Source organism: Drosophila albomicans, chromosome 3, assembly GCF_009650485.2.
Source record: "Drosophila albomicans strain 15112-1751.03 chromosome 3, ASM965048v2, whole genome shotgun sequence".
Classification (NCBI taxonomy): Eukaryota; Metazoa; Arthropoda; class Insecta; order Diptera; family Drosophilidae; genus Drosophila; species Drosophila albomicans.
The window spans coordinates 13506955-13532711 of record NC_047629.2 but is presented as its reverse complement, the minus strand read 5'-3'; the positions used below and the strand labels follow the sequence as shown (position 1 = coordinate 13532711).

Below are 25757 nucleotides of genomic sequence, written 5' to 3'. Positions count from 1 at the left end.
GTGTGTTAGACTGTCAGCTTCAGCTTTTAATTATGTCATTCTGTTTGACACACAAAGAAACCACAAAGCAGTGAAATAGCACACATATGGACAATCAGCCACACCGCGACTAATTCATGTGTGTGTAAAGACAACAAAGGGATTTACACGTCATATTCCATCTCGCTCAACATATTTCATATTTCATGCTGGGACCATACTTTATGCAAATGAACAAAAGTGTGTGTGTGTGAGTGATGCATCTGTGTACGCATATATGTATGTATTTGTAAAGTGTGGATGGGGTCAAGATGCACACGCAAGAATTGCGCAGATTCAACACGCTGACACTGACACTCACAGAAAAAGCCAAGCGGCCATTCACTTTAATTAACGGTTAACGACTGCTTCGGGCCCTCTGCTGGAGGTGGAAGCGGCGTCGCCTCTGTGGGCGACCTATTAGCGGAAAGCAGAGGCAAACAAGACAGAACGTCTCGTTTGTTGGCGGGTTTGCACAGTGATAACCGCAGTCATAAACAAGCGACTAAAATGCAATCTGGCTGAATTGAAGTGGAGAGCCGAAGCAGCAGCGATAACAAAATAGCTGAACACCAGAGACTCCTAACGACTGAAAAACGCTCTACACAGCACGCTATTGAAATAGTAAGAAATGCCAGAGACATGTCGAGAAAATTTAGTAGTTCCGATAAGCGTTGACTTCGTTTTTAATTACAAAAGTGAGCGTCAAGTTTTCTCTGTCTACACAGCAAGAAATTTACCAATTTCTAAAATCAATAACATTTGTCTTACAAATTGTGTTCTTAAAATGAGACCACTTCAAAAACACATTCTTAAAACTAAGAACTTTAGTCTGAAAAATTTAAAATTCTTAATATTAGACCAAAAATATTAAATTAAAAATTTAGTAATACATTCAAATTCCTATAAAGTTGTTATCTGTCCTTAAGTGTTTTCGTACATAACTCAGTTAGTTGAGCAGTCGAGGACTATTAAAGTCTAAGTCCTGGTTTCAAATGCTGCTCCGAACAAATAACGGAATGCGAAATGAAAATAATAAATAAAATGGTAAAATAATAATTACATAAATACATAGTAAAAAAATGCAATGTAATATATAACAATTATAATCTTTCGATCTTATAATAAGACTTTTTTCTTAATACGAACTTGGGTCTTATATTAAATATTCTTGAAATCAAGATGTGTTTTCTAACACTAAGATTTGCATGTTCTTGACGCCATTTTCGAACTAAAATTCTTAGTACTGAGACCAAAATCTTCACTTTAGAAGTTTTTTTTACTGTGTACATTACATTTTAAAGAAGTAAATTTAAGGCACAAAACGTTGCACAAATTTAAAGAAATGTAACTGAGTTATTTAAATATTTTTATTCTTTTCTAAATATAATTTACTTCTTCCTATAATTTATTACAAAATAAAGTCTTGTAAACTAATGAGATTAAAGCTCAGCGACTTTTACTTTTTAGGTTTTAATTTAGGTTTTAATTGAGTAAATTTGAGTAAAACAAGTACTAATGAATAATGAATAAAAGTTGAATAATAAATATTCTTTTTATTTCTTAAAACATCATAATATAAACTAAATAAAGATAAAGATCTTAACAACAGTAAGCCTGTTACATACCTTTTCTAAGAGTTATGATACCCATATATGCAACACTCTAGGTTGGGTAGAGCCTATAATAATAAGCAGAGATATTGAGGTCCATTCGCATTCTGTCGGCGACTTAGCTCGGACTTCAAAAAAGTTGAAACAAAAAGAGTTTGTTTTACAAAGAAATGGTGAAATGGTTGAACGCGTAATTTGTTAACTGATTAAAATGTAATCAATGCCATTTTGGGTGAATATTATAAACATTCACATTTACGAAAATATCCATTCATATGTTATCTTATCGCGGAACATGCGCGAAGGCTTAAAGTGAATCATCGCAACGCAACAAAAAGTACAAAATACGTTTACATAGATACAACATAAAGAAACTAAGTTTGCATTTTACTATAATTGTAAAAACAAACATAAACAAAACGAGCTTAAAATGGATTCGGGCCCTCTGCTAATTGCCTTGGCCATAATATGCTTTTGCCTCTTCATTCTGCGTGTGAGTATTGTATTTATTTATGTTTCGTTCGAATGTTTGTACTACAAATATACATATGTTGCTAATACTTTGACATTCAATTGCAGACACTTATGATTGCCTATCGCTTCTTTATGCTTAGACAACTCAAGGAGGCGGCTCACATCGAACAAGGTGAGCAAACATAAACGCAAATATTTACACTAGTTTCTTTAGTACTTGACCAACTCAACTAGAGATGGACTGCTTAACCGTGTTTTTATAGCTGCTAAGGTTGAAGATTATTTTAACTTTGAGCGTGCAGGAAATAAAGTATATATGGGTAATTCCATGACGGAATTTGTCCCGTGCGAGACTTTTTACTTCAACTGCATCTTTTTTTTAGCTTATTTGGTATGTTTTGTAGTCTATGGTATATTTTCAATGTAGTAACTTATCGATATACCAAATATAGCTTTTGGTATATTTTAGTTTTTGTCGGTATATACATAAATTTAGTGTTCTTTTAGAATATGGTTTTATTAAAAATGGATATCACTCACAGTCGAGTACACTCCAAACTCTTAAATGTATCTTTTTATAACACAAAGCAGACCAATAAAAGCTTTCATAGCAGAGATAATCATTACATTATCACATAAACTACTCAACTCTTTATCACCTTTTTTTTGCAATAAAGCAATGCATTAAAAGGTCAGTACAGCGATAAGATTAGCTCATTGACAACAAATATATAATATGTCTTAATTTTAAACATATTAAAAGCTTTATTGGAGTTTTTTTTTAAATTAAATTTTGCAACAGATTACTCAGCTCTGATACAGAGTTATACTGCCTACATAAATCCTATAGTAACTTTAACTTACTTGAACATCTCGATTAGCCTGAGTCTTTCATTAACAATTATAAAAAGATTTCAACATAAAGCTGAGTTTTTAATAATATGTAATTCAAACCATATTAAAAAAACATTAGACAAGTACAATTTTGTTTAAACGAATATTTAAAAAAAAAAAATTTGGAAATATAAGGAAAACAAATAAAAAAATATTTCCAAAAATGTTAAAAATCGTCTAAGCAAACGTAAAGCATTTCTTATTATTTAAATAAATTTTAAAAAATCAATTTTAGCCATTTACTCTTATGTTTTTTCGACTTCTAAAGTGCAAATATTTGCTAAAATGCATTTGCAAATACAATTTTGCTAATTGCATTTTCTGTATCGAGCTGGTTTAAAAAACAAAAACGGAAAACCATCTCTATAAGCTATAAGGTAGAAATTTTGTATTCGGAATAGAAAACTCGCCATAAATCACTATCAAAAATACATGGACATGTGTACGTAGTTTGTGCGACATTTTGCACAAATTTATCAGAGAAACACATTAGATAAAGACGGCGATGGCAATTGGATAGGCACACCTTGCCCCGATATGTGGGGGAGGCACCAAGTAGATACGGAACTTAAGCCTAGGCTGTGCTGTGGTTTTTGTCAGTTTTATCAGCTAATGATTACAAAGCAAATATGCGAACTGTGCCTTGAGTGAGTGTTTGTGACCCGTGTGCATGGATGAGTGGACGCAGTCCTCATCAATTTCTGGCTTTCAATTCAGTTTGAGCGAATACTTTGAACGAATCGAGACGCGTTAACCAATTTCGTAATATTTTCGGCAACTCCTTGCTTCTTGCTACTTGCTCCTTACATCAAACGAATGGCTCCCGCTATAGAAGTAAATGCCACCACGGCCACAACGGCCATCACGACAAGCAGCATTTTGCAGAGCACCAACTCAACATCGACGATAACTTATAGTTACTATACAACAGCTAGTACAACGCCATTTTACTCCGATTACGATAATCCCAATTGGGTGCAACCTGACCCGGATGTGTTCTTCTATTCCGGTTATGCGTTCTACATTGTGCTCGTGGTGGTGTTCATCATTTTATTTCCATTTGCGATAATAATGGTAATATGTTTGCTACCCGATTATTCAATGATTTGCATGCAACTAATGTTTGATTAATCTATTTAAAAAAGAGCGCTTTACAACGGAAGCGTCAGGAGCAGGCACGCCGTCTAATTGAACAGAGGCAACGAGGTAAATTTCCCACAAATTTGTACTTTAATCAATCTTCATCATCCACATTCGTCATCCTGACTAGAGCATCTGCTTGAGTGCAGCCTTCAGCCCCAAAAAGAGGTAGTAGACATTCAGTTTGAACAACTCCCATCGTTCGCTCAGCTCCAAGCGCCAACGCTTCGACTTCGTCGTCTCCTGGGCTCGCTGCTCTGCGTATGTGGATTGCACACAGCACTTGGTCATGGCCCAGAAGGCAGCCATGCGATTCTGTGTACGCAGCGTTGACTCAATGCTGCGTATCAGATCGTTCGTCTTCAGTATGAGTAGCATCTGGCGATCCACCTGCTCCAGCACATCCGAGATGTGCGGCAACACCTGCGACGTGTTGCTCTGCAGCGTATTCTTCTGCAAATCCAAAAGGAAGAGATTGCCATTTAAAAATATCTATGTATTGTAGTTATTGTGTCCTCACCTCTTCTTTGGAATATTTGACTTTGGTGATGCCCTGCATCAGTGTCTCCCAGGGTCGACCTGTCACCATGCACGCAAACAAACCATACAGATCCCCTGTAATGCCCAACTGTTCGCTGTGCTTGCGCATTGCCTTGCGATCAATCTTCATGATGCTCAGCCAGAGCTTGGAATATTCATAGCGGAACTTGTCGGTCAAATTGGCATACAGTCCATGATCGAGCAGTACAATTTCCAAATCATTTTTGGGCGTCTGACGAACGAGAATGTTCCCTGGATGCGGATCGCTGTGCACAAAGCCCGTGGAAAAGATCATTTCCGAGTAGAGTCTGCCAATTTTGTTGGCCACCTCAAAAGCGTCGATTTTGTTGCGTTTAATGTAATCCAAATCAGTGACATGGCCACCCTCCAGATATTCCATGACCAGCACACGTGGCGTGCTTAGCTCCCAGTAGATTTTGGGCACACGCAACCAACTGTATTTCTTGAACTGGCCAGCAACCTTTTCCGCATTCTTGCCCTCGTTCAAAAAGTCCAGTTCAACAGGCAAATTCTGTGGAGCAAAGAGGGGGGAATATGTGCTCACAATTTGTAATTCTCTAAGATGAAATTCAGCTAGCTCACCTTCTTGGACTCCTCGACCAGCCATTGTATCTTAAAGTCGGGAAATATGCGACCCAATATCCGTACTGCCATCTCCATGGTCTTCATGTCCACACGCGAATTGCCCTTGACATATGGATGCTGTACTTTAACGGCTACAACTTCGCCCGTCTTCAGACGCGCCTTGTGCACCTGAGCCAATGATGCAGTGCCCAGCGGCTCGGGTTCAAAGCTCTCAAACAATTCCGTTGGCTCACGCTTCAAATCCTGTCGTATCACTTTATACAGATCCTCGATGGGGTTCTGTGGCGCATCCGAATGCAGCACCTTCATCGTCTGCACAAACTCCTTGGGCAGCAGATACTCCAAAGCACCAATGTGCTGACCCACCTTGATATACACACCCTTGTTGATGCATATCAATTGTAGCAACTTCTCCGCAGCAATCTTGTGCACTCGACTCTTCTCCGCCTTGTATTCGGGCGTCGTCTTATCCCATTCCCTGTAGTAGAGCTCTCGCTTGTAGGTCAACGCCACATCGACGACCGCGCAAGCGGAACGCGACAAGCGCACAATGCCCAACGAGTTGAGGTCATAGTCGTTGGTGTGGAGACTCAGCGCAGTGCTGACGACGCCTGCTCCAAGGGCTCCAAATGCAAGCACGCGTCTCAGCATTTATATTGTGCACTGCACGGGCGAGAAAATAGAACTAAATTAGTTTTGCTAGCACAGCAAATGTTAAAAGAGGCAGTGAACCGTTAAGTCAACAGGTTGTCACACAGCTTTAGTGTCACTTAACCTTTAACCCCATTTGCATTAGAAGCGGGTTTTATTTTATAGGAAAACCGATAAACAATTAATTTATGTACTGTATGTGTACCTACTCATAATGAGCTTGCTGTTGGAATTTAGCACTTTGGCCCTTTTCGCAACTAACTTTCACTTACTCAGCGGATTTGCCAAAAAAAATAAAAACTTTAGTGTTTGCAAGGCAAAATTCCAACATGCAGACAAAGTAACTAATTTATTGAACTGTGCACGTTCATTCCAATACATTGACCAATGACACAAAAACCTGTTGCATTTGCTTAGTTTACATTTGTAACATCACTTTCACCATCCATTGACCCAACTACGTCAGCACGGTGGTTTCATTACATAAAAAACCTTGATGTCCATTCATCTCTTGGCTCTTAATGGTTCTTGTGCAAACAGTTTCACTTATACCACGATTGTGTGCGTGTGTAAGCCTAGACTAACATATGCACATGCTTTGTTAATAGCTGCTGTTTACACTTACACTTACACTTACACTAAATTAATAAATACAACTTTAAACCTGTGGCCGACGGCCAGTCGCGCGCTACTGAATGAATGTAGTCAGCTGTTCGCGGCACGTACGCTGCTCGTGTGTTGTGCACTGCCCGGCAGCGATAAGAGTTATCGACAGCGCTGCTGGCAATTTAATCGATTTGATATTTCCGTTACACCAGGCTTAGTTCAAATGACAAATTGAAAACCATGGCAGTGCTAAATTTGTATTCGCCTCGTTATCAGCGAAAAAAATGTATGCAAAAATCATTATTAGATAAATGTCTGATAAGAGATAGTTGTTGCTAAAATAAACAAATATTTGTCATTTATTGGGATCTGTTATCACGTTTATTCTATCGGTTGCCAAATTGTTCAATTATTTGCAGCATTAATAAAAAAAATGGTTATTTCTTCCAAAATCTGGAATAATTGGTGAATTTCTTGAATAAAAATGCGTTCCTTGTTATATATTTTATTTGCAATTATTTACATTTTATAACTTAGTATTTCTTATGCACTAATTTTTGCATATATAATATAATATTTTAAAGTTTTCAGTTCCTTAAATGATTTTATATAAACATTTCTTAAATGCTAAAAATCCAATATTCAAAAGTTTTTTATGGTTGAGAATCAATTTCACTGATGTTCAATTTGTAATTCATTTCGAACGTTGCACTCAAAATGCTATAAACTGGACAGAATATTTTATGACTTCTTTTCTCTTGCCCAACAGCTCGTCGACAAATGGAGATTAGTATCACCAACAATAATACAAATACTGGCGGTGGCAATGGTAGCGTTTCCATTGAGACTGAAAACGACGTGTCCATCTTGCCCAAGGGAATGGATTTACCTCCCAGCTACGATGAGTTAACATACAGCACGAACGTGAAGCAAACGGGTAGCCTTGGAGCTTCCACGTTGACTATAACCACCGATCTGGGGTGCAGCAACGCAAATCTGGCAGCTTTTAATGAGCCGCCTCCCGATTATGTTGAGCCTGCGGCATGTGCCACTACAACAACAACAACAACGACAACGGTTGTGGTCAGCGGTCCAGCTGCGATGCCCCAAATCTAAAGAAATGACATTCAAGTTGTTTTACTAAATTAAACTTTAAACAAATAAACTATTAACTTAAACAGTAACCAATTTTGTAACTCTTCGAGTTCGAGTTCCATTCATAATCTTAACAACGTAAGATTTCATCCAAAGGAGGTCCAAATCTTCCATACGGATCTTTTGGTAATATTAAAATATCATCGCACCACGAATAGCCAATGACGCGATTCTCAATTATCTTTTTAAATGCCGCATTCTCATGTATCAGATCACGATAGTTATCATTTGAAACAATCGCTGCGTTCTTTTCGTAAGCCAACTGCAAAATGAAACTGCAAATAATACAAATTATAACTATAATTTTTAAATATTATAAGTTATTCTGAATAACCTACCGATCGTCGTAGCTAATGCTCTGTTGATTGGGTAAATTTTTGCAAGGTGTAAACACAATTTTGTTATCCTTATGGAGTTGATCGAGCAACGCGGGATTTGAGGATTTGTGCTGATTGCGGCGAAACTGTGGAATGACGGCCTTTACATCATGTCCCATTTTCAGGAAATACTCTATACAATATTTTACGCCCTCCGCAGAAAATACATTAGAGCAACCATGTCTGTGGAATTGGAAATTCAATTACAATATGCGTTAAATATGATTTGTATATATGGAAAATAATTACGCAAATGCCACATTGCTGCCATCAATAATAATGGGCCGCTTTTTGGAATCCGCTGTGCTGACTGTGGTGCCCGGATTATAGGTGTTGCTATTATAATCGGCCAATTTCTTGCGCTCCGTCGTGGTAAATAAACTTTCATTCATACGCTTTATCACCTTGGGCGTAGCATTAACTGCGTTAGTTTTACGTTTCTTGCCACGTCTTGGACTAGATTTCTCATCAGCTGGCAACGGTATAAAATCCTCAGTCGCCATCGTTTCTTTAACAAATATTACACTATCATTGACCGAAGTATTTGGTTCAGTCTTGACTAGGTTGGTTTCGCGATCGGTAATTTCTTCTTCGCTTTCTTCGCTGCTCACCGAATCGAGGCTATCATCTATTGCGATAAGCGAAGCATCCATGGAATTGGTGGGATACATAAAACCATTATTAGAAGGCAACGGCTTTTGATAGTCGCCGGTTTTGTCGACAACAAAACTGCAGCTGGGAATGTCCGCATTTGATACGTGTTGTGATTCGGCAGATTCATCACACTCAATAATGACTTTATCCACAACTGGACTGATTAGAATGCAATCATCGTCATCGCTACTCTCAATCTCTTCAATAATTTCTCCTTCTTCAATAGTTTTGTTCAAAGGCGCCTTGGAACCTCGAGCCTGCTGCAATTGAGTGAAAACATTAAATTATTGTACGGAGGGTACCAATTGAAAAACGTCTTACCTTTTTGGTGACGTAAAACTTTGGCTTCGGCAACTGCCGCTTCGACAGCTCTGTTGAATTCTTAAAATCCAACTTACGTTTAATTCCATTGCGTTGTGGATTATTCTTTGAATTCAATGCGCGGCGTTTCAAAGAGTTTACCAACTTCTGTGAGTAACTCGTGTCACCTTTCATTTTATTATTATTTAGCCGCTTTACTGGTTTCTAAAATACATAAATTAATTAGTGAAAACACATACATACATCATAAAGAAACTTACGATAACAGCAATATCCTTGAACTTCTTGAACTGATGTTGATGCGGCGCCATCGTTGAATCCTTCTGTGTATTTATTATAGGCTAATTGGAAAAAAAAATAAAGAAAAATGTATTATTTGCAACTGATTATTTGTCATTTCTCCTTTGTACTTACTGTGTTTCTATAGATTTGTCGTTTATGGATTCTTTTATAGTTCTTTAGAGTAAAACAAATGTGTTCTAGTTTATTTATATATACACATCGATTTTATTAATATTGATTTGCAGTGTTGACAGGCTCATTTCGCTTACGTATATTAATGTTATGTATGTATATATGTTAGTATATATCTTATATAAAAGCTGTTTTGCAATTTTTGATTACATTTGGTTATACCTAAATTTCCGCTATGGCTAGACATTTAATTGAATTAAGAAACGGCAATTAACTAAATCTCGATCGATGGCAATTTGATTGTTTTTTTGATTTTTTTACTTTTTTTTTGTTTTTGGCTAGCTAAAGTCATCTCTATGTAGTATATCACTCATTTAGCTGTCCATCGATCTGGAGTTGAATCAAAACGAATATTATATTATGTATGTGATGGAAATCACTTATAAACCAAAACAACAAATAAACAGGAATATCATAAGATCATTATCATATACATATATAAATCGTTTTGTTTCTTACAATGCTTATATAAAATGTTTGGATTATTAATTATAGCCATTTATGAGTTCAGTAGACGGAGCACTAGTCAAACTACTACAATTGGAATTGGGTCCATTATCATCATCATTTACTTCTTAAGCTCTCGTATCTCATTGCGTATATTGGTGCGTGCCAATTCCTCGTACTTCTCATGATATTCCGTAGTGGAGAATATGCATGGTATAATCAATAGAGTCTCCAACACCTTGATGCGCATCATCTTATAGGTGTCATCATCCAGATTGGCATATTCATGCCTCAACAGCTCTGTGTAATGCTTGTACTCCTCTGGCGGTGCTCTAAACATTTATTTATATGAATAAGCATTTCTATATGTGAGGTTAATGTAATTTAACATACGCAAGGACAACCAGATCGACGTCCTGCAGCAAATTGGCCTCGTCATCATTGGACCAGGTGAGCTCATTGTCGGGCGACTTGCGTCCCAATAAATTGCAAACCAGCGACTTTGCATGATCCTAAGATAGTCTTATTATAACCACGATAATATGCTCATAGTTTGCTGCTCTACTCACATCCTCGATGTTGGCATCACGACAAAACTCCTCGAACACCTCGCAGTTCTCTTCGACGCAGCTGCGATTGCCATCAAAGTGATAGTACTGGAAGAAGGCGGCCAACGCAATGCTGGGCGAACAGTCCGAGAGATGCGAATGCTTACGCTGCATCATCTCCTGCCAGTTGTGATAAGCGCGCGTCGGACTGTCGACGCTCAGATGCTGCTCGATGCGTGCGTACCAAGCATTGGTCACATCCTCGGGCACTTCATAGTGAGCGCACACATTTCGCCAGATTTGCTCCATTTCTATATATTTTATTTAACACACTTTGGTTTTTTGGTGGGCTTAGTTAACTACACTTTTCTTGTTTGGCAACTAGAAATTCGCGATGACTCGATTGGCTGGAAATTTGTGTCTGTCTGGAAGCTCGCCACAAATTTTCACAACTTTTTTCGTTTTAGGTTTGGGGGGAAATTTGGCGTCTGCGCAGTTGCAACCAACCCCGCACCATCCCCCAACCCATCAAACATAAACCGACAACATATTTAAGGACAACACACATATGCAATTAACTTTGTACTTACATTATTGATGTTGGGCGCCAAACAAATGACACCGGAAACTTGCGTTGAAGTCGCAGCAGGCTTTGTGAACCCAGCGGACTGACACGTGTTTGCAGCTGTAGCAAGAGTATGTGGTTTACTCAATTTGCGCGGCGAAATGATGCGCTTTTTATTCTGCTGTCGAAGTTTACGTTTTATCTCTTTCTTTTTTAATCTATTTTTTCTTTTTCCCATTACTTCGTCTATTAATTTTAGCACGAACCGCAAGAAACAACAGAAACAACAACACTGTTCATTTGCAAACAATTCAACAGCTGTTTGGCGTTGCCACCCAGCAGAAACTTAGCACTAAAAATGCAATTATCTTTGCTTTTATGCAATTTATTATTTTGAAAATTCATTTATTTAAGGGAATTATAAAATTGTAATTAATATTTACCATAAAGTCTATTTTTGTTATGATACTAATATTTTTGCAACGTCGTCTCTTAAAATACCGAGAAGCCGGGAAAAATACTGTAATTTTAATCAGATTAAATAAAAAAAATGAACATATAATTTCTGCAATATTTTCTAGAAAGTTACTATTTCAGCATTTAGTCGCATTATTAGAAACTAGCGGCAAAGACAATTAAATGAATTCCATATAATTAATGTGATAGTGCCGATGTTTAGTATATGTGCCGACCTAAAATAGTATATTTTAAAAATTCAACTTGCGGTCAAGCTGCTCGACAACCCTGTCCGTGAAATGTCAAATGTACTTGTGAAAGTATTCATTTTTTACTCTTAATTTAACTTTATTTGTTCAAATAAGTTGTTTGTTTCCCAAAAATAAAAAACAAAAAATTATTAAATTGAAACGGTGTTTGAGCCGTCTTAAAGCTTCAAACGTGTAACCATTCAAGCACTTTGTGAATAAAACGTAAGTCAAGAAATACAATTAAAACATTTGCCTCGCGACTGCAACTCAAAAAGTATCGCCTCATTTTTGATGCCCTTTGTTCCATGTTTCAATGTTTGCTTGCCACACACATGCAGGTGGAATTAAAAAAATAATGGACGTGGAAAAATCAAGTAGCAGCTCTTTCGAAGACCTTACCAATGCCGAGGACACAAAGGACATTCGAGCAGCGCAGGTCGCTGCAAGTGTAGCCGAAACATTGGCAGCTCAAGTTGACAACGATAACGATGACAATGCAAAGACGCAAACAGCCAATGATGAAGAGAGTGCTGGTGATGGGGAGGGGGGAGACAACGAAGAGGACGTGTGTGATATTTTGGGAAATAAGCAGCTGTTGAAGCGCATCATCAAAAAGGCACCATCGAGTGAAAAGCGTCCGAATCGTGGTGATTTGGTCACTATAACATTTACTGGCAAACTGGAAGATGGCACCGTTGTGGAGAAGGAGGAACGCTTCCAGTGCCACGTAGGCGACTACGAGGTGGTGCAGGGTCTGGACATGGTTCTGCCCATGATGCATGTGGGCGAACTGGCCGAGATTACAGTTGATCCACGTTTCGGCTATGGTACTCTGGGCCTTAAGAAGGAGAATTCAACGGAAGTGATTGTGGCACCAAATGCGCATGTAACTCAAAATAATTATTCGATTAATCTATCTTATACTCAGCTCATTCCCTATTTCAGCTTATCTATGATGTAGAGCTCATAGATGCGAAGTACGAAGACTTTGCGGATCTGAAGTCATTTGAAGTGCTGCGCAAATATGGGTGAGTTCCATATGAATCTTATCATTCCTGTTGTCAAACTAATATGGCTTTAATTGTATTTACAGTGCTAGAAAAAAGGAGCGTGCAAATTACTTTTACAAGCGGGTGGAATACAATAATGCTATCCACCTGTACAGACGTGCTTTGGATTACTTGGACAATCGCGATGGTGACCCGGATGCAGAGTTTGGCAAAGAAGACTTGGAGGTAAATGAAGAAATATATCATAGCACTTGATGATTCTTACTAATTATAAATTACAGCTGTCGAATAGTGATTCGCAGAGTCTGTTGGAGGATCGATTGATTGTGTATAATAATCTGGCGATGGCTCAAATCAAAATTGGTGCATTCGATGCTGCGCTGCAGTCCGTAGAACATGTGCTGCGGTGTCAGCCCAACAATCCCAAGGCATTGTACCGCAAGGGCAGGGTGAGTATCGCACACAAACAAATAATATTTCAATGGTTAATTACTTTTGTTATCGCTTTTAGGTGCTAGAGGGCAAGGCTGACACACAGGGCGCCATCAAGCTGTTGCAGAAGGTGGCCACTTTGGAGCCCGATAATCGTGCAGTTCAATCGGATTTGGCTCGACTTTTTATTAAGGCACGTCGCGAGGAGCACAACGAAAAGGAGATGTATCAAAAAATGTTGGGACAGGCCAAGAAAATGGAGCAAACGACTGCTGTTAGGCAAAAAACTCCGTTGGTGGACAATTCCAAGGTAATGCAAACACTTAAGTAATTCAAATTTACAAAAATTAATTGTAATATCTCTTTTATTGCAGCTAAAACTTCTGGGTTTCCTGATGGGTTCCATTTTAATTGGTGTTGCTGGTGTTGCTATTTATCGTTATAAGTACTGAGAATGAGGAAAGAACAAAACAAACATAACATAATTGTAATCTGAACTACTGAGTACTTTAAGCAATTGAAATGCATTTTTAAAAATGGTACACACATTCTTCATCATAAAGCGAAATTATTAATGTTGGAAACGATGCAATGATGGTTGCTTACTTGTTGTAATAACATAAACATTTGTTGTAAATCAATTACTATGCACACACTTTCAAAATAGTAATGTTAGATCAAATGCTATGGTTCTTATTTTCCGATAATTTTAATTATAAAATCCTAATTTTAATGATTTGCGAAATATACAAATACCCAAGCCTTTTAAAACAAATTGTACCAATTGTGAGCTTATACAGCTACTTCTTTTTTTCAAATTTACAACTATTTTATTAAATGGTTTTACATTTTTTTAAAGGCAATTAGCCGCATAATATAAATTAATTAATTAATATTAAATAAACTACACTCAATGATCGTAACATGAATATGTGGTGAGGATCATAACAAAAAGAAATTTATCTGCATACGATGTTTTCCCATCTGTATTGAACACAACGCATCTAAAAAGAACTAGTTCATTATACGAGCTTTAATAGGTGAAAGCGCTTTCGATTCGCGACAGCCCTAGAAAAGCACTTACTACTAGTGCTGCCAACTCGTAGGCTTCGGTTGTTTCTAAATGAAACTTGCTATGAAAAATAGCTTTCATGCTTACAAACAAAATATATTCCCTCTTCTTAATCCATATCCTATATCTGTATGTAATTATTATAATGTTAAAATTTGCAATAAGTGCAAAAGCTTCACGTTGCATTACAAAAATATTTTTTAATATAGTTTCTAATTTTTTAATACAGCCAGATCTGAGCTGCAAATAGCTAAATTGACAACACTGATTATGGCAAATTTTAGCACATTATCTTGTTTGCTGAATCATTTTCGTAGCGCTGCAATTTTCAATTGCCTCAAACCGACTCAGTCCAGCAAACAGTTAAGTTAATTTTCAGCAGTTAATAAGTTGTGACAGTGAAGTGATTATGCAAAAGTCACTGCTCTTGGTGGCCATCTGCCTGGCCTTGGCCTGGGCCGCATCATCGCATCCCCAGCAACAATTGCTGCGAGTTCCGCTAAGTAAGTTCCAATCGGCTCGCCGGCATTTCGCTGATGTCGGCACCGAGCTGCAGCAATTGCGCATCAAATATGGCGTCGTCGATGGCGTGTCACCGGAACCGTTATCCAACTATCTCGATGCCCAGTACTACGGCCCGATTTCCATTGGTTCGCCACCACAGAATTTCAAGGTGGTCTTTGACACGGGCTCCTCAAATTTGTGGGTGCCCTCGAAGAAATGTCATCTGACCAACATTGCTTGCCTTATGCACAACAAATACGATGCCACTAAGTCGTCGACGTACACCAAGAACGGCACCGAATTCGCCATTCACTACGGATCAGGCAGCTTGTCCGGTTACTTGTCCACCGATACTGTGAACATTGCCGGTCTCGATATTAAGCAGCAAACATTCGCCGAGGCATTGAGCGAACCAGGTCTTGTCTTTGTGGCCGCTAAATTCGATGGCATCTTGGGTCTGGCGTACAGCTCCATTTCGGTGGATGGTGTCAAGCCGCCGTTCTATGAAATGTACGAGCAAGGTTTGATCTCGCAGCCCGTTTTCTCGTTCTACTTGAATCGCGATCCCGCGGCACCGGAGGGTGGTGAGATCATCTTTGGTGGCTCTGATCCCAATCATTATACCGGGGATTTCACATATTTGCCGGTCACTCGCAAAACCTATTGGCAAATCAAAATGGACTCGGCCCAGTTGAATGATAAGGCGTTCTGTCAAGGTGGCTGCCAGGTGATTGCCGACACTGGAACTTCGCTTATTGCTGCGCCAGTCGAGGAGGCAACGAGCATCAATCAGGCCATTGGTGGCACACCCATCGTAGGCGGTCAGGTAAAAGATATTTATTGAAATATAAAATATTTTTCACTTAGTAATCACTTCCATTGTTCTTTTGTTTTTGCAGTATGTGGTGTCATGTGATCTCATTCCCAATTTGCCAGTGATCAAATTTGTGTTTGCCGGCAAGACCTTTGAGCTGGAGGGCAAGGATTACATTCTGCGCGTCGCTCAAATGGGCAAAACCATTTGCCTCTCGGGCTTCATGGGCATGGACATTCCGGCACCAAATGGTCCGCTTTGGATTTTGGGCGATGTCTTTATTGGAAAGTACTACACTGAGTTCGACATGGGCAACGATCGTGTTGGATTCGCTAATGCTAAGTAAAGGCGTATTAACCAAAAACAATTAGACCGCTAATATTATATTATATACAATGTGAACAATTTTTGCAATTCGACAGACTTTTTTTCTCCACTTGCAAATTGAGAATTAAATAAAAGCAATAATTATTGGTGACAACATATATTATGCTTTGTTATTGTTAGTCACGAACAATTTGCTTATCAGGCCGTCAGCTTTTTATTTTGCTTTTACTTTTTCAACTCCGATAAGGTCGCTGCTTTCTTTGTTTACCAATAATCAGCTCAACACAGAGGCCAAACTCAGTTCCAACTCGCATTGGCGTGTCCGGCAATCTGGAAATTGATAAACAAAACAAGTACAGTGAACATTCGATTGTGTGAACGCTTCAAAAATAATTGTATTCCACGGCAAATAAAGTGCTGTTATTTATATGGAACAAAATAAGAAGAAACAAAAAGTATAACAAAATTATTTTAAACGAACTTTTTACTTCTTTACTTTATTAAAATAAATACAAAAATTGTGTGTGATATATTTTTTTTTTCCACTTTGTTAAAATAATGTATAAGCAAGCATATAAAATGCACTTTAAACAAATTATATTTATATAAAAATAACCATAGTTTCAACACTGATACAATTCTTCTTAAATATATAAATTAGTTCAAGACACCAACATTCCAGTTTTGTGTTATTTTACATTCTCGAGTTTGCACTGTATATGGTAAAATAAGCTTTGTTGATAGCAAAAAGGCAGCTTTTAAAAATATATTATTATTTTATACACCAGACTACAAAGAATTGAATGCGAGCATTCAAAGCTTTTTCTAACAGATTTTACTAAAAAGTTGCAAATCAATGTTTAGTACACATAAGGGATTAGATTAGGAATACTATATGTATTTGTATAATTGATACTGACAGCGTTGCCATGAACAACCGAACAATTCTTTGCTCGTTTCGTATTTTTGCTATTTATGATTAATTGTGATTAGCTAAGCTAAAAATTAGGAGCAAAATATATAATAGGCCACTGGGTAAGGTCAATAACTTCCGCGTGTGGTCGATAGACGTCAGCACTCGCCTCTCTGATGATGATCCAATTCGATCAGGGTGAAAATGTACACACATAGATAGCGATCTTTTAGGCGTCATTCTCCATCCAACATATGACGTTGCACAATTGAATTTATCAAGACGCACTTTGGACCCCTTTGGTTGACTGTGAATCACGCAGCAGAACACAGAACATTCTTAATTGAGTGCTAACAAGTGCAAAGAATATCAACTAGACATAATTATAGATAAAGACAACATTTAATACTAGGCAAAAACAATATTAGTTAGCAGTGTGCTCTAAATATGGTGCTATAAATATATAGATAATTTAGAGGGCCGTTTAAAATTGGGGACTTTGCAAATCATTTTCGTTTGCCATCCGCCAGCTGAACCGTTGGAGTCACTGGCGTCTCCTCTTCGGTGCGATGCACTGTTGTCGTGGTCGTCGCACTTTCGGGTGCTTCGGCTTTAATCTCCACCGATTCCGCTGTATTCAAATTGGGCAACTCGTGCTCATCATCCGATTCGGTGGCTTCCCTTATAATGTGCACCGATGGTGATGATGATCTCGCTGGCTTGGGCGATGGCAGATGGCCGCCACTGAGTTTGTAGATATCACAGGTCTCGTTCACGTAGCGATTGAATACGTCCGGCTTATCGGCATACACATGATGCCCGGCACCGGTTACAATTTTGATATCGACCATATTTGTGTCACGTTGCGATTTGATCTTCTCGCCGGACGACGAATCAATCCAACTGCGTGATCCATAGATGAATGTGATAGGTATATCGCTGCGCACATCCTTGATGCGATGTATCATCGGATGCTTGGCCCAGCCAAACGATTGCATCATGCTGTGGAACGCGGATTCACCCGACGGCTGCTGGGCATTGCACTGATGAATATACTGTGGCAGCAGATTGATATCCTCCTCAATGGTGCTCTGGAATTTACGCATTATGTCCGGCCGTGTCTTTTGCACCACCCACTGACCAAATGGACCAGCTGCACGCAATGCCCACAGCGGATTCAGCGGTGTTAGAACGCGTGCAATGGCACGCAGCCACAGGGGAATCTGTTTGGTGGTCTGTGAGTCGGGTGGCTTCTCGGGGAAACCCCAGGGATCGGCGAGTATCAGATGGCGCACACGTTCTGGATAGCTGAGCGCATAGCTGGAGGCAATGAAACCGCCCATGGAATGGCCCAACAGTATCATATCGTTGATGTTCATCTCGCGTCGCCATTCTTCCACAGATTTGACAAACTGTTTCTCGCACACCAGCGCATCCTTGCCAAAGGCAGGCCGCGAGCTGCGACCAAAGCCGAGCACATCCATGGCATGGACGGGACGATCTTTGGCAAAGCTATCCAGATTCATCACCCACAGTGCCACGCCGGCGCCAAGGCCGTGCAGCAACACCAGTGGCACCTCCTTAGAGTCTGTGTTCATGCTCACCGTCCAGATTTTATCGGTATCGCCCACGGCCGGACCGATGTCCACGAAGTAGCCGCGATACGGCAGCTTCAGATACGAAAGTATCTTTTTTTCGACGGCGCGCAGCATTGTTGGTGATGAGGATGTCCAGTTAAAAAGGCATTGCCAGAAACCGTTATTTTTCGGAAGCTGCAAATTGATTTAAAGCTAATATTTAAAAAAAGGGCCATGACATATAAACACATTGTTAAAAACTACATATTATTGTTTGCCACATATTTTCTGGGACTTCTATTTGAAACGAGCGCCAACTCTTTCGATATCGATAAGCGATAATAGTCGATCATTGTGAAAAAACGCCCTTTGCACCTCTTGTAAACCAAGCAAGTAATTGATCTATTTTGTTTACAAATATTTTTGTTGTACTCAAGTGTAACAAACAAACCCCGGAAGTGTCTCCGGGCTGGGCGGAGATTATCTAATGAAAAGCGATCTAGCGAAACTGCGCAATAGCAAAATCATCATTATGTCGCAGAGCACAACAACAACAACAACTTTTGTATACTATTTTGCGTAAAAAAAGAAAAGGGTTAAGGAATCATCCTCGAAATGCTTACCTCAACAATGTCCATGCTCTGTGGCTCGACAGTAGCAGTAGCGTTTACAACGCCATCAGCGTTTGGCAATGTCAATGTGCCGCTCATTTAGTTAATGTTTTTCTTCGATTTATTATTTTTTTTTGTTTTTTTTTTTTTTGGTTGCTTGCCAAGAGAGTGAGTGATATTTCGTAGAGAATTGCTAGAACGTTTGCACCATTTGCGCGAATTTCGTCAGACTCGCATAAGCTTGAATACCCCTTTCGATTCGTGTCGAGTTGTGATGACTATGAGTTTTTTGTTAAAAGACTGGACAACCGAAGCAGCAGCAATAGTTTGAGTGCCTTCTGTCTATTGTGTGTTATCGTTTCTAATGGTGAAATAGTGTATTGTTGTCATTATATTTATAAGCAGTGGCTGGCAGCATAGAGCAACAGCTGTTTGACCCTCTCGCAGCCCTGCCATGGAGTGTTGCCAACCATTTGAGGAATAAAAAAGCTAGTTTGCTTTTAAAAAAAAGCCAAAACAATAAAAACAGAGTTGAAAAATACTTTATGCTTACTATTACTCATAAATTATGTGAGTCATTAGTTGCATTTTTTATTCCTCACATTATTTATGTTAATATTTAATGAAGAAAACTTTTTGATCTTTGTTTTTTAAAAGTCACGCTGACTTAAAATGGCTGACCCGGCATCACTATTGTCATATGTTTGAGTTTTTGGTATTATTGTAAACAAATTTCTGTAAACAAACAAAGGGCAGACACACCTTTTTAAATATACCAAATTGAGATACTGGCCGAAAGCGCAACAAATTTGAATTCAAAAGTGAATTAAATTAAAAATAAAATTTATTGTTTTTTACATAGTTAAATATTATTAATATTATGCTATTAATAGAAGATCATGCTGTGAGCACACCGAATAACTGCAATATGTTTAGTATATTTGAATTGCGGCCATCCTAAAAATACCAACCATGTGAACTTGCCGGGGAACATTGGACCTGCACCTCCCTCCTTCTCAATCGTTCTTTTTGGCACGCGACATGGACGGCATTAACAAGTACAATGAATTTGTGGCTCTGCACAAGCCACAACTGGAATCATCGGCGGTTCCAGTGCATCTCTGGCCAGCGCTTTATCGCAAATTGAGCACGGATTGCTTTGATGCCGGGGAGGCGATGCAACTGCTGTTAATCGATTACGACAATGACGACGAAGAGATGGAAACTGATCCCGATGATGACAGCAGTGCGCGGCCTGTGTTTGCCCTGGAAGTGGCACGGGAGCAAGGCATCAAGGCAAGTGATCCACAGGCTATTTATTTAATAGATCATGCCTGGACATTTCGCCTGAATAGCGCACGACAACAGCTGGAGCAATATCCGCAACTGGCGGATCGTTTGTCTGCCATCACCGGCGTGGATCTCGAGCATGAGCAGCGCATTGACAAGATACTGCGGCGTCTGTGGAAGTATTGTCATGCCTACTCGCTGTCCAGTGATGGCCTTTCTGATGAGGAGCGTATGCCCATCTGGTATGTGATGGATGAAGTTGGTTCCGCGGTCAATCATTCGGATACACCAAGTTTCCGCTTAGTACCACTGCTGCATCTGAGCACACAGACCACGTACAGCTTGCTGTTTCCCATACGGGATTGCGAGCAAGGCAGTGCAGTGACACGCGACTTTGTGGAATATGTGTCCAAGGATGCGCCACAGCGTTCGGCACTCTTGCTGCCCTGGAGCGAGACTGATCTGAGCACGGAGAGCTTTTTGCAAGTGGAACCTAGTGCTGATTACTTTGCCAGCGGTCACATTCCCGAAACGTATCCAACGGCAGATCAACCAACAGTTGAGGAGACCCCTGTTCGATGTGATCCTCTCAAGGTGTATGCCGAGTACGATGTCGTGTGTGCACATCTAACAGCACCCGAATTTGTGCTCGTGGACAACAAGGAGGAGGCGGATGTGCTGTGGCTCACCACACACTACAAGAACTTTGCGGAACTCGCTGTTGAGACGCCACACAAATACATCAATCAGTTCCCCTTCGAGTATGTCATCACCATAAAAGATCTGCTGAGCATTGTGGGTCGTCGTGCAGCGCCCGAACATCACAATGCCGCAACGTTGGAAACGTATCCGGCTTGGTTGCCCACCACTTACAATTTGTCGACGGAGCTGCGTCAATTTGTCGCCTATTATCAACAGCGTGCCGCCAAGGGATTGGACAATCATTGGATCATCAAACCCTGGAACTTGGCACGCGGTCTAGACACACACATCACAGACAATATCAAGCAAATTGTTCGCTTGCCCGCAACGGGACCCAAGATTGCCCAAAAGTACATCGAACGTCCGGTGTTGTTTCATCGCGATGAACTTAAGGCTCAGGTGAAGTTCGATGTGCGCTATGTGATCCTCTTGAAGAGTGTGAAACCACTCCAGGCGTATGTGCATCGCAAATTCTTCTTGCGCTTCGCCAATCGTCCATATTCGCTGGATCACTTTGATGACTATGAGAAGCATTACACAGTGATGAATTATCAGGAGCAGGCCCAACTGCATCACATCAAGTGCGATGATTTCCTAGAGCTATGGCAACAGCAGTATCCCAAACACAATTGGTCTGCTGTCGAGCAGCAAATCTGCAGCATGCTGTACGAGGTGTTGCAGTGTGCCAGCAAGGCGGCGCCTCCTTGTGGCCTGGCACCTTGTGCCCAATCTCGTGCACTTTACGCCGCAGATATTATGCTGGACTGGACGGGCGAGGAGCAGCAGAAGAGCATGCAGCCAAAGCTGCTGGAGATTAACTGGACACCGGATTGCAAGCGTGCTTGTGACTATTATCCAGAGTTCTTTAACGACATCTTTAAGCTGCTCTTCCTTGACGAACAGAACAGCGAGAGCTTCCGTCTCCTGACCGCAGATGGACAATAAATCGACTTAACCATCACAGAACACATCGCATACGTATTTTAAATGTTACAAGTTTCATTCACATACATCATTAAAAAATCGTTTATCGTTTATGCTTAACAATTACAAAGTGTATTTTATTTCTTGTCGGTAATCTTAGTCATTTACAACTTAATTATCGCGCATTTGTACAATATACGAAGAATACTCGGGTAAGTATTGTATATTTCTAGGCATATCAATATATATGCATATATATATATGTATATATTTAAAGTTGGGAACTATTCATGTACATACAATATACTCTTAAATAGATGTGAGTCGCCAAATTGCTTACATTCTCTATAACTCTATCATAGCTTGATAAGGAAAAGGAAATCTATATGAATTGTATGTTTTTTTATATAGCAGCTCAATAGCTCTGTGGATGATGATAGATCCGAATTGTTTTGGGGTGTTTTGTGTAAAAAGTGAGCTTAAATTTAGTGTGTAATAATGTTTTACAATTCGTAATTGTAATGGCACTTCAAAAATAATAAATGATAATGAAATATGTGAAAGTTGATACTTCAATAGTCAAGTTCGAATTACGTTTAAGGCAATTTCAAAGGCACAAAACTAAATTCACTTCTCTGTCTCTGGTTGTGTGTGGTGTGTGTGTGTAATGAAATTACAGACTAATGAAAAGAACAAAAAATTAATAATAAGTTGAATTGATGGAAACTTAAATGCTAACAAAATGAACCTCAACTAATGTCACTTAAATCTAATTAATATTAACTTAGGCTGTAAACTACAACTAAAAGCTACTAAACGCATACCTCATCGAAGTCTAAACGTATTTTCTCATCAGCGGAAGCTAATTTATGTATAGTCTTTTTAATACGCAACGCGGGCAGACGCACATTGGGGTTTTGATGCCAGCACTCCTTCATCAGCTTGGACATGCCAGCGAGTAGCTAACGAATGAATAGAAAGCAAAACATAAGTCTCTCTCAATTTGAACGATCTATGAATTAAAACTCACCGAGTCTGAGCTCCAGCGATTGGGTATCGATGGACGATAGTTGTCAATGCAGACAACTTTGCGCATATCCTCAAAGCTGGGATCCATGGGCACCACATCGTAAAATGGCACCTTGTATTCCTCAGCAATGCCACAAGAAATGGTGCGACGACACACCTCCCATAGCACCAGTCCAAATGCATAGATATCCGTGCGGCGCAAGGCCTCAAAACACTCCAGATCAATACTGCAATCAATATATTTCAGATTATGGCAACTGCTTCTCAAAATTAATTCTATTCTCTCCCCATTTACCTCTCATCCAAGACTTCCGGTGCCATGTAGCGTTTGGTGCCCACTTTCGGATTGTTGCCCATGTCGAGGCGTCCAGTAACATGCGAGTGTGTAACGGCCAAACCAAAATCAGCAATAACACAAGTGCCATTTGATGTAACCAATATGTTCTTCGACTTCAAGTCGCGATGTGCCATTGCAGGCTTGCCCTCGGTGCCAAATATTTCCGTGTGCAGATGTACCAAGCCATTAGCAATCGACAAACTAATCCAGATCATGTCATTGTGACTGAGAGCATTACGATTTAAGTGATCAAACAACGAGCCGAGGGGATAGTAGTGTGTCATAAGCCAAAGCTGTGTGCAAGAGTTGCGCGACGTCATGTCGGAGCCAATAAAGCCAAGAATATTCTCATGGCGCAGCAGAACAGTACTAAAAACATACAAAAATTAATTAAACAAAGATTATAGAAGGTCAAATAATAGCGTTACCTGTATATCTCGGTTTCACGTTTCCACGACTCTTCATCGCGACTGAAGAATATCTTGACGGCAATGCTCTCGCCATGCCAGTGACCACGCCACACCTCGCCGTATTTGCCGCGCCCAATGCACTCGATAAGCGTCACCTGTTTGGCCAATGTGCGTTGTACCAAAAGCGGCAAACCGCTGCCCGAACCCGAAGTAACTGAATGCTGCAAATATTCGCGGAGTGTGCTATCTCCTGCGCTAGTGGCACGCAATAGGCCATCGTTGACCACATAGGATTCGGGATCTTGTTTGGTGCGAGTTGCCGCCAGCCGCTTGCGATGGCTGCGACGCATAAAAAAGACGGCTACAAAGCCGACAAGTGTTATCACCAAAAATGGCCCCAAAATCGCTGCTGTCATTTTGCTAATGTTGCTGCTATCAGCGGTAATCACGGTCACGTCGCCACTTTCGCTGACGAACGGCGGCAGTTTGGGAAAATCGCCACCGTTGCAATAATCGCTGGCACAGCAGGCGACATTGATGAATTTCTCAGTGTTGAGCGCATTTTGATTGCAAATCAACTGCACTTGATCCGGCGACGTGGTGCAACCTCGTGACACTTGCTCCTTGCCAACGGCGTCACGTGTGCGTGATTTCCAACACTGGGTGCAAAAAGGGGGAAATACAACGAATTAGCAAATGCATTGCAAAAGTGGAGAATTTATCGCTTACCTGTATGGCATTCTGGCATGTGTGGGCGTGTTCATTGCGATCGAGACAAGGTGGCTCACATGCATAACACTTTAATCTGTGCATACAAAAAGATAATATTTAATATGTGTATATATGATTCATAAAATAAATATCTATAAATAAATAATAAGTATTGTAATGGTCTAGACTCTACACTACATTGTAGAGTTAATGGAGATATGACTGTCAGTGTTACCTTCTCTTCATGCGTCGCTTACTCTTAACATGCCTCCTAAGTGCAAGTGCAGCGTGTGAAGTGTGGGAGGGAGCAAGTAGTAGTAAACAGTTAGCGGGTTTAAGGGGGTGGTAGCGATAAGTGTTCGCTGCAATATCGATTCTGTTACTTATCGATAAACACACATGCACTCATGTAACAACTTTATGTAAACACATTGCATCGATATTGCAGCGATTAAACGCAATAGGAAAATAATCACTATTCATATTTCAATGCTAATGCTCGTGATCGATAAGATCTTCAATAAAATGCATATAATTAGTTAACAATTAATTACCTGGGATGTGTTAGCACAGAGTTTTGCGGTATTGCTGGCATCGCTTTTCCATTTATATTTGGTGGCAATTCCATGTCTACTTCCTGTTGATCATCATGTAACAGTCCACTGATTTCAGCTAAAAGAGCAAACAGCAGCAGCAAAAAAAGGAAGTAAGTAGCAGTCACACATTTAAAACTGACAGAAATACACTCAACGCGCAGCACACACAGCACATACACAAGAACCTTTTTGTGTATACACAAATAAAGCACATGTGTGTGTGTGCGTATACTGATTATAAGATGCACTTCTTTATGCTTCGGTCGCTCACATAGGCATTGGTAATGTGTTTATATAATCAGAATATGCGAGTTAACTCGCTGTTTTCACAATTGTTAATTGCCTAATAAGCAGTTTTGTCACAATTTTCACATCGTACGCGGCGCAATTGCTCAGAACAGTAGCATATGAAAACAAATTGTGGGCCCCAAACGCACACAAACAAACACAGTAAGAGGCATTAGCATCTTTTTCAGCCTAATTTGCCGCACTGGAAACTGCTCATGCTTTTGCCAAAATGCATTCTAATGATTGATGGATATTGTGTTGCACTTGTAAATACACGGTAACGCACCTTTTGCATTTTTATACAGAAAAAATGACAACAGAAAAACTAAAAATAAATTGGACTCCATTGATTGTAGAGTTGTATCAATTAGAGGTGGAGAAACATTGATGGCACTATCGGTGTAACGATGTTTTCCAAAC

General features: G+C 39.8%; 9 protein-coding genes across 18 annotated transcripts; 4 read left to right on the top strand and 5 right to left on the bottom strand.

The window, feature by feature from the left end:
• The first annotated feature begins 1731 nt into the window (after window positions 1–1731).
• On the top strand, window positions 1732–7658 carry LOC117567467 (uncharacterized). Of its 2 annotated transcripts, none has more exons than XM_034247486.2 (3): window positions 1732–2124; window positions 2211–2277; window positions 7312–7658. In XM_034247486.2, exons 1-3 carry the CDS (start codon window positions 2062–2064, stop codon window positions 7656–7658), a joined length of 477 nt encoding a protein of 158 aa, XP_034103377.1. In that variant the 5' UTR covers window positions 1732–2061. The 2 variants fall into 2 exon arrangements, with proteins under 2 accessions (XP_034103377.1, XP_034103378.2); XM_034247487.2 differs by lacking the exons at window positions 1732–2124; window positions 2211–2277 and adding exons at window positions 3651–4073; window positions 4145–4205.
• LOC117567464 (aarF domain-containing kinase 1) lies at window positions 4211–6655 on the bottom strand. Of its 6 annotated transcripts, none has more exons than XM_034247481.2 (4): window positions 6574–6655; window positions 5283–5948; window positions 4660–5211; window positions 4211–4592 (listed from the first exon to the last, which is right to left on the bottom strand). In XM_034247481.2, the coding sequence occupies exons 2-4, from the start codon at window positions 5934–5936 to the stop codon at window positions 4266–4268; spliced, it is 1533 nt and encodes a 510-aa protein (XP_034103372.1). In that variant the 5' UTR covers window positions 5937–5948; window positions 6574–6655; the 3' UTR covers window positions 4211–4265. The 6 variants fall into 6 exon arrangements, with proteins under 6 accessions (XP_034103372.1, XP_034103374.1, XP_051860164.1 ...); XM_034247483.1 differs by having other exon boundaries at window positions 6601–6622; XM_052004204.1 differs by having other exon boundaries at window positions 6562–6619.
• A 109-nt stretch (window positions 7659–7767) lies between the features above and the next one.
• Window positions 7768–11394, bottom strand: LOC117567463 (NEDD4-binding protein 1). Of its 3 annotated transcripts, none has more exons than XM_034247478.2 (6): window positions 11109–11394; window positions 9310–9390; window positions 9050–9253; window positions 8324–8985; window positions 8036–8257; window positions 7768–7972 (listed from the first exon to the last, which is right to left on the bottom strand). In XM_034247478.2, exons 1-6 carry the CDS (start codon window positions 11319–11321, stop codon window positions 7768–7770), a joined length of 1587 nt encoding a protein of 528 aa, XP_034103369.1. In that variant the 5' UTR covers window positions 11322–11394. The 3 variants fall into 3 exon arrangements, with proteins under 3 accessions (XP_034103369.1, XP_034103368.1, XP_034103371.1); XM_034247477.2 differs by having other exon boundaries at window positions 8324–8988; window positions 11109–11392; XM_034247480.2 differs by lacking the exon at window positions 11109–11394 and adding an exon at window positions 9464–9539 and having other exon boundaries at window positions 8324–8988.
• LOC117567466 (uncharacterized) lies at window positions 10089–11052 on the bottom strand. The gene is made up of 3 exons (XM_034247485.2): window positions 10540–11052; window positions 10364–10482; window positions 10089–10302 (listed from the first exon to the last, which is right to left on the bottom strand). Exons 1-3 carry the CDS (start codon window positions 10825–10827, stop codon window positions 10092–10094), a joined length of 618 nt encoding a protein of 205 aa, XP_034103376.1. The 5' UTR covers window positions 10828–11052; the 3' UTR covers window positions 10089–10091.
• A 455-nt stretch (window positions 11395–11849) lies between the features above and the next one.
• Window positions 11850–14007, top strand: LOC117567465 (peptidyl-prolyl cis-trans isomerase FKBP8). Its single transcript, XM_034247484.2, has 7 exons — window positions 11850–12012; window positions 12129–12676; window positions 12736–12818; window positions 12884–13025; window positions 13082–13249; window positions 13312–13542; window positions 13607–14007. The coding sequence occupies exons 2-7, from the start codon at window positions 12146–12148 to the stop codon at window positions 13682–13684; spliced, it is 1233 nt and encodes a 410-aa protein (XP_034103375.1). The 5' UTR covers window positions 11850–12012; window positions 12129–12145; the 3' UTR covers window positions 13685–14007.
• A 623-nt stretch (window positions 14008–14630) lies between these two features.
• LOC117572376 (lysosomal aspartic protease) lies at window positions 14631–16105 on the top strand. Its single transcript, XM_034255144.2, has 2 exons — window positions 14631–15634; window positions 15708–16105. Exons 1-2 carry the CDS (start codon window positions 14714–14716, stop codon window positions 15966–15968), a joined length of 1182 nt encoding a protein of 393 aa, XP_034111035.1. The 5' UTR covers window positions 14631–14713; the 3' UTR covers window positions 15969–16105.
• A 399-nt stretch (window positions 16106–16504) lies between these two features.
• LOC117572375 ((Lyso)-N-acylphosphatidylethanolamine lipase) lies at window positions 16505–19442 on the bottom strand. Its single transcript, XM_034255142.2, has 2 exons — window positions 19063–19442; window positions 16505–18634 (listed from the first exon to the last, which is right to left on the bottom strand). The coding sequence occupies exons 1-2, from the start codon at window positions 19147–19149 to the stop codon at window positions 17369–17371; spliced, it is 1353 nt and encodes a 450-aa protein (XP_034111033.1). The 5' UTR covers window positions 19150–19442; the 3' UTR covers window positions 16505–17368.
• A 284-nt stretch (window positions 19443–19726) lies between these two features.
• LOC117572372 (tubulin--tyrosine ligase-like protein 12) lies at window positions 19727–22083 on the top strand. Its single transcript, XM_034255139.2, has 2 exons — window positions 19727–19871; window positions 19944–22083. The coding sequence occupies exon 2, from the start codon at window positions 20092–20094 to the stop codon at window positions 21985–21987; it is 1896 nt and encodes a 631-aa protein (XP_034111030.1). The 5' UTR covers window positions 19727–19871; window positions 19944–20091; the 3' UTR covers window positions 21988–22083.
• Window positions 22069–25715, bottom strand: LOC117572374 (activin receptor type-1). 2 transcript variants are annotated; one of them, XM_034255140.2, is made up of 8 exons: window positions 25624–25715; window positions 25008–25125; window positions 24689–24724; window positions 24472–24547; window positions 23761–24401; window positions 23291–23701; window positions 22997–23222; window positions 22069–22928 (listed from the first exon to the last, which is right to left on the bottom strand). In XM_034255140.2, the coding sequence occupies exons 1-8, from the start codon at window positions 25682–25684 to the stop codon at window positions 22779–22781; spliced, it is 1719 nt and encodes a 572-aa protein (XP_034111031.1). In that variant the 5' UTR covers window positions 25685–25715; the 3' UTR covers window positions 22069–22778. The 2 variants fall into 2 exon arrangements, with proteins under 2 accessions (XP_034111031.1, XP_034111032.1); XM_034255141.2 differs by lacking the exon at window positions 24689–24724.
• Between the last annotated feature and the right edge of the window lie 42 nt (window positions 25716–25757).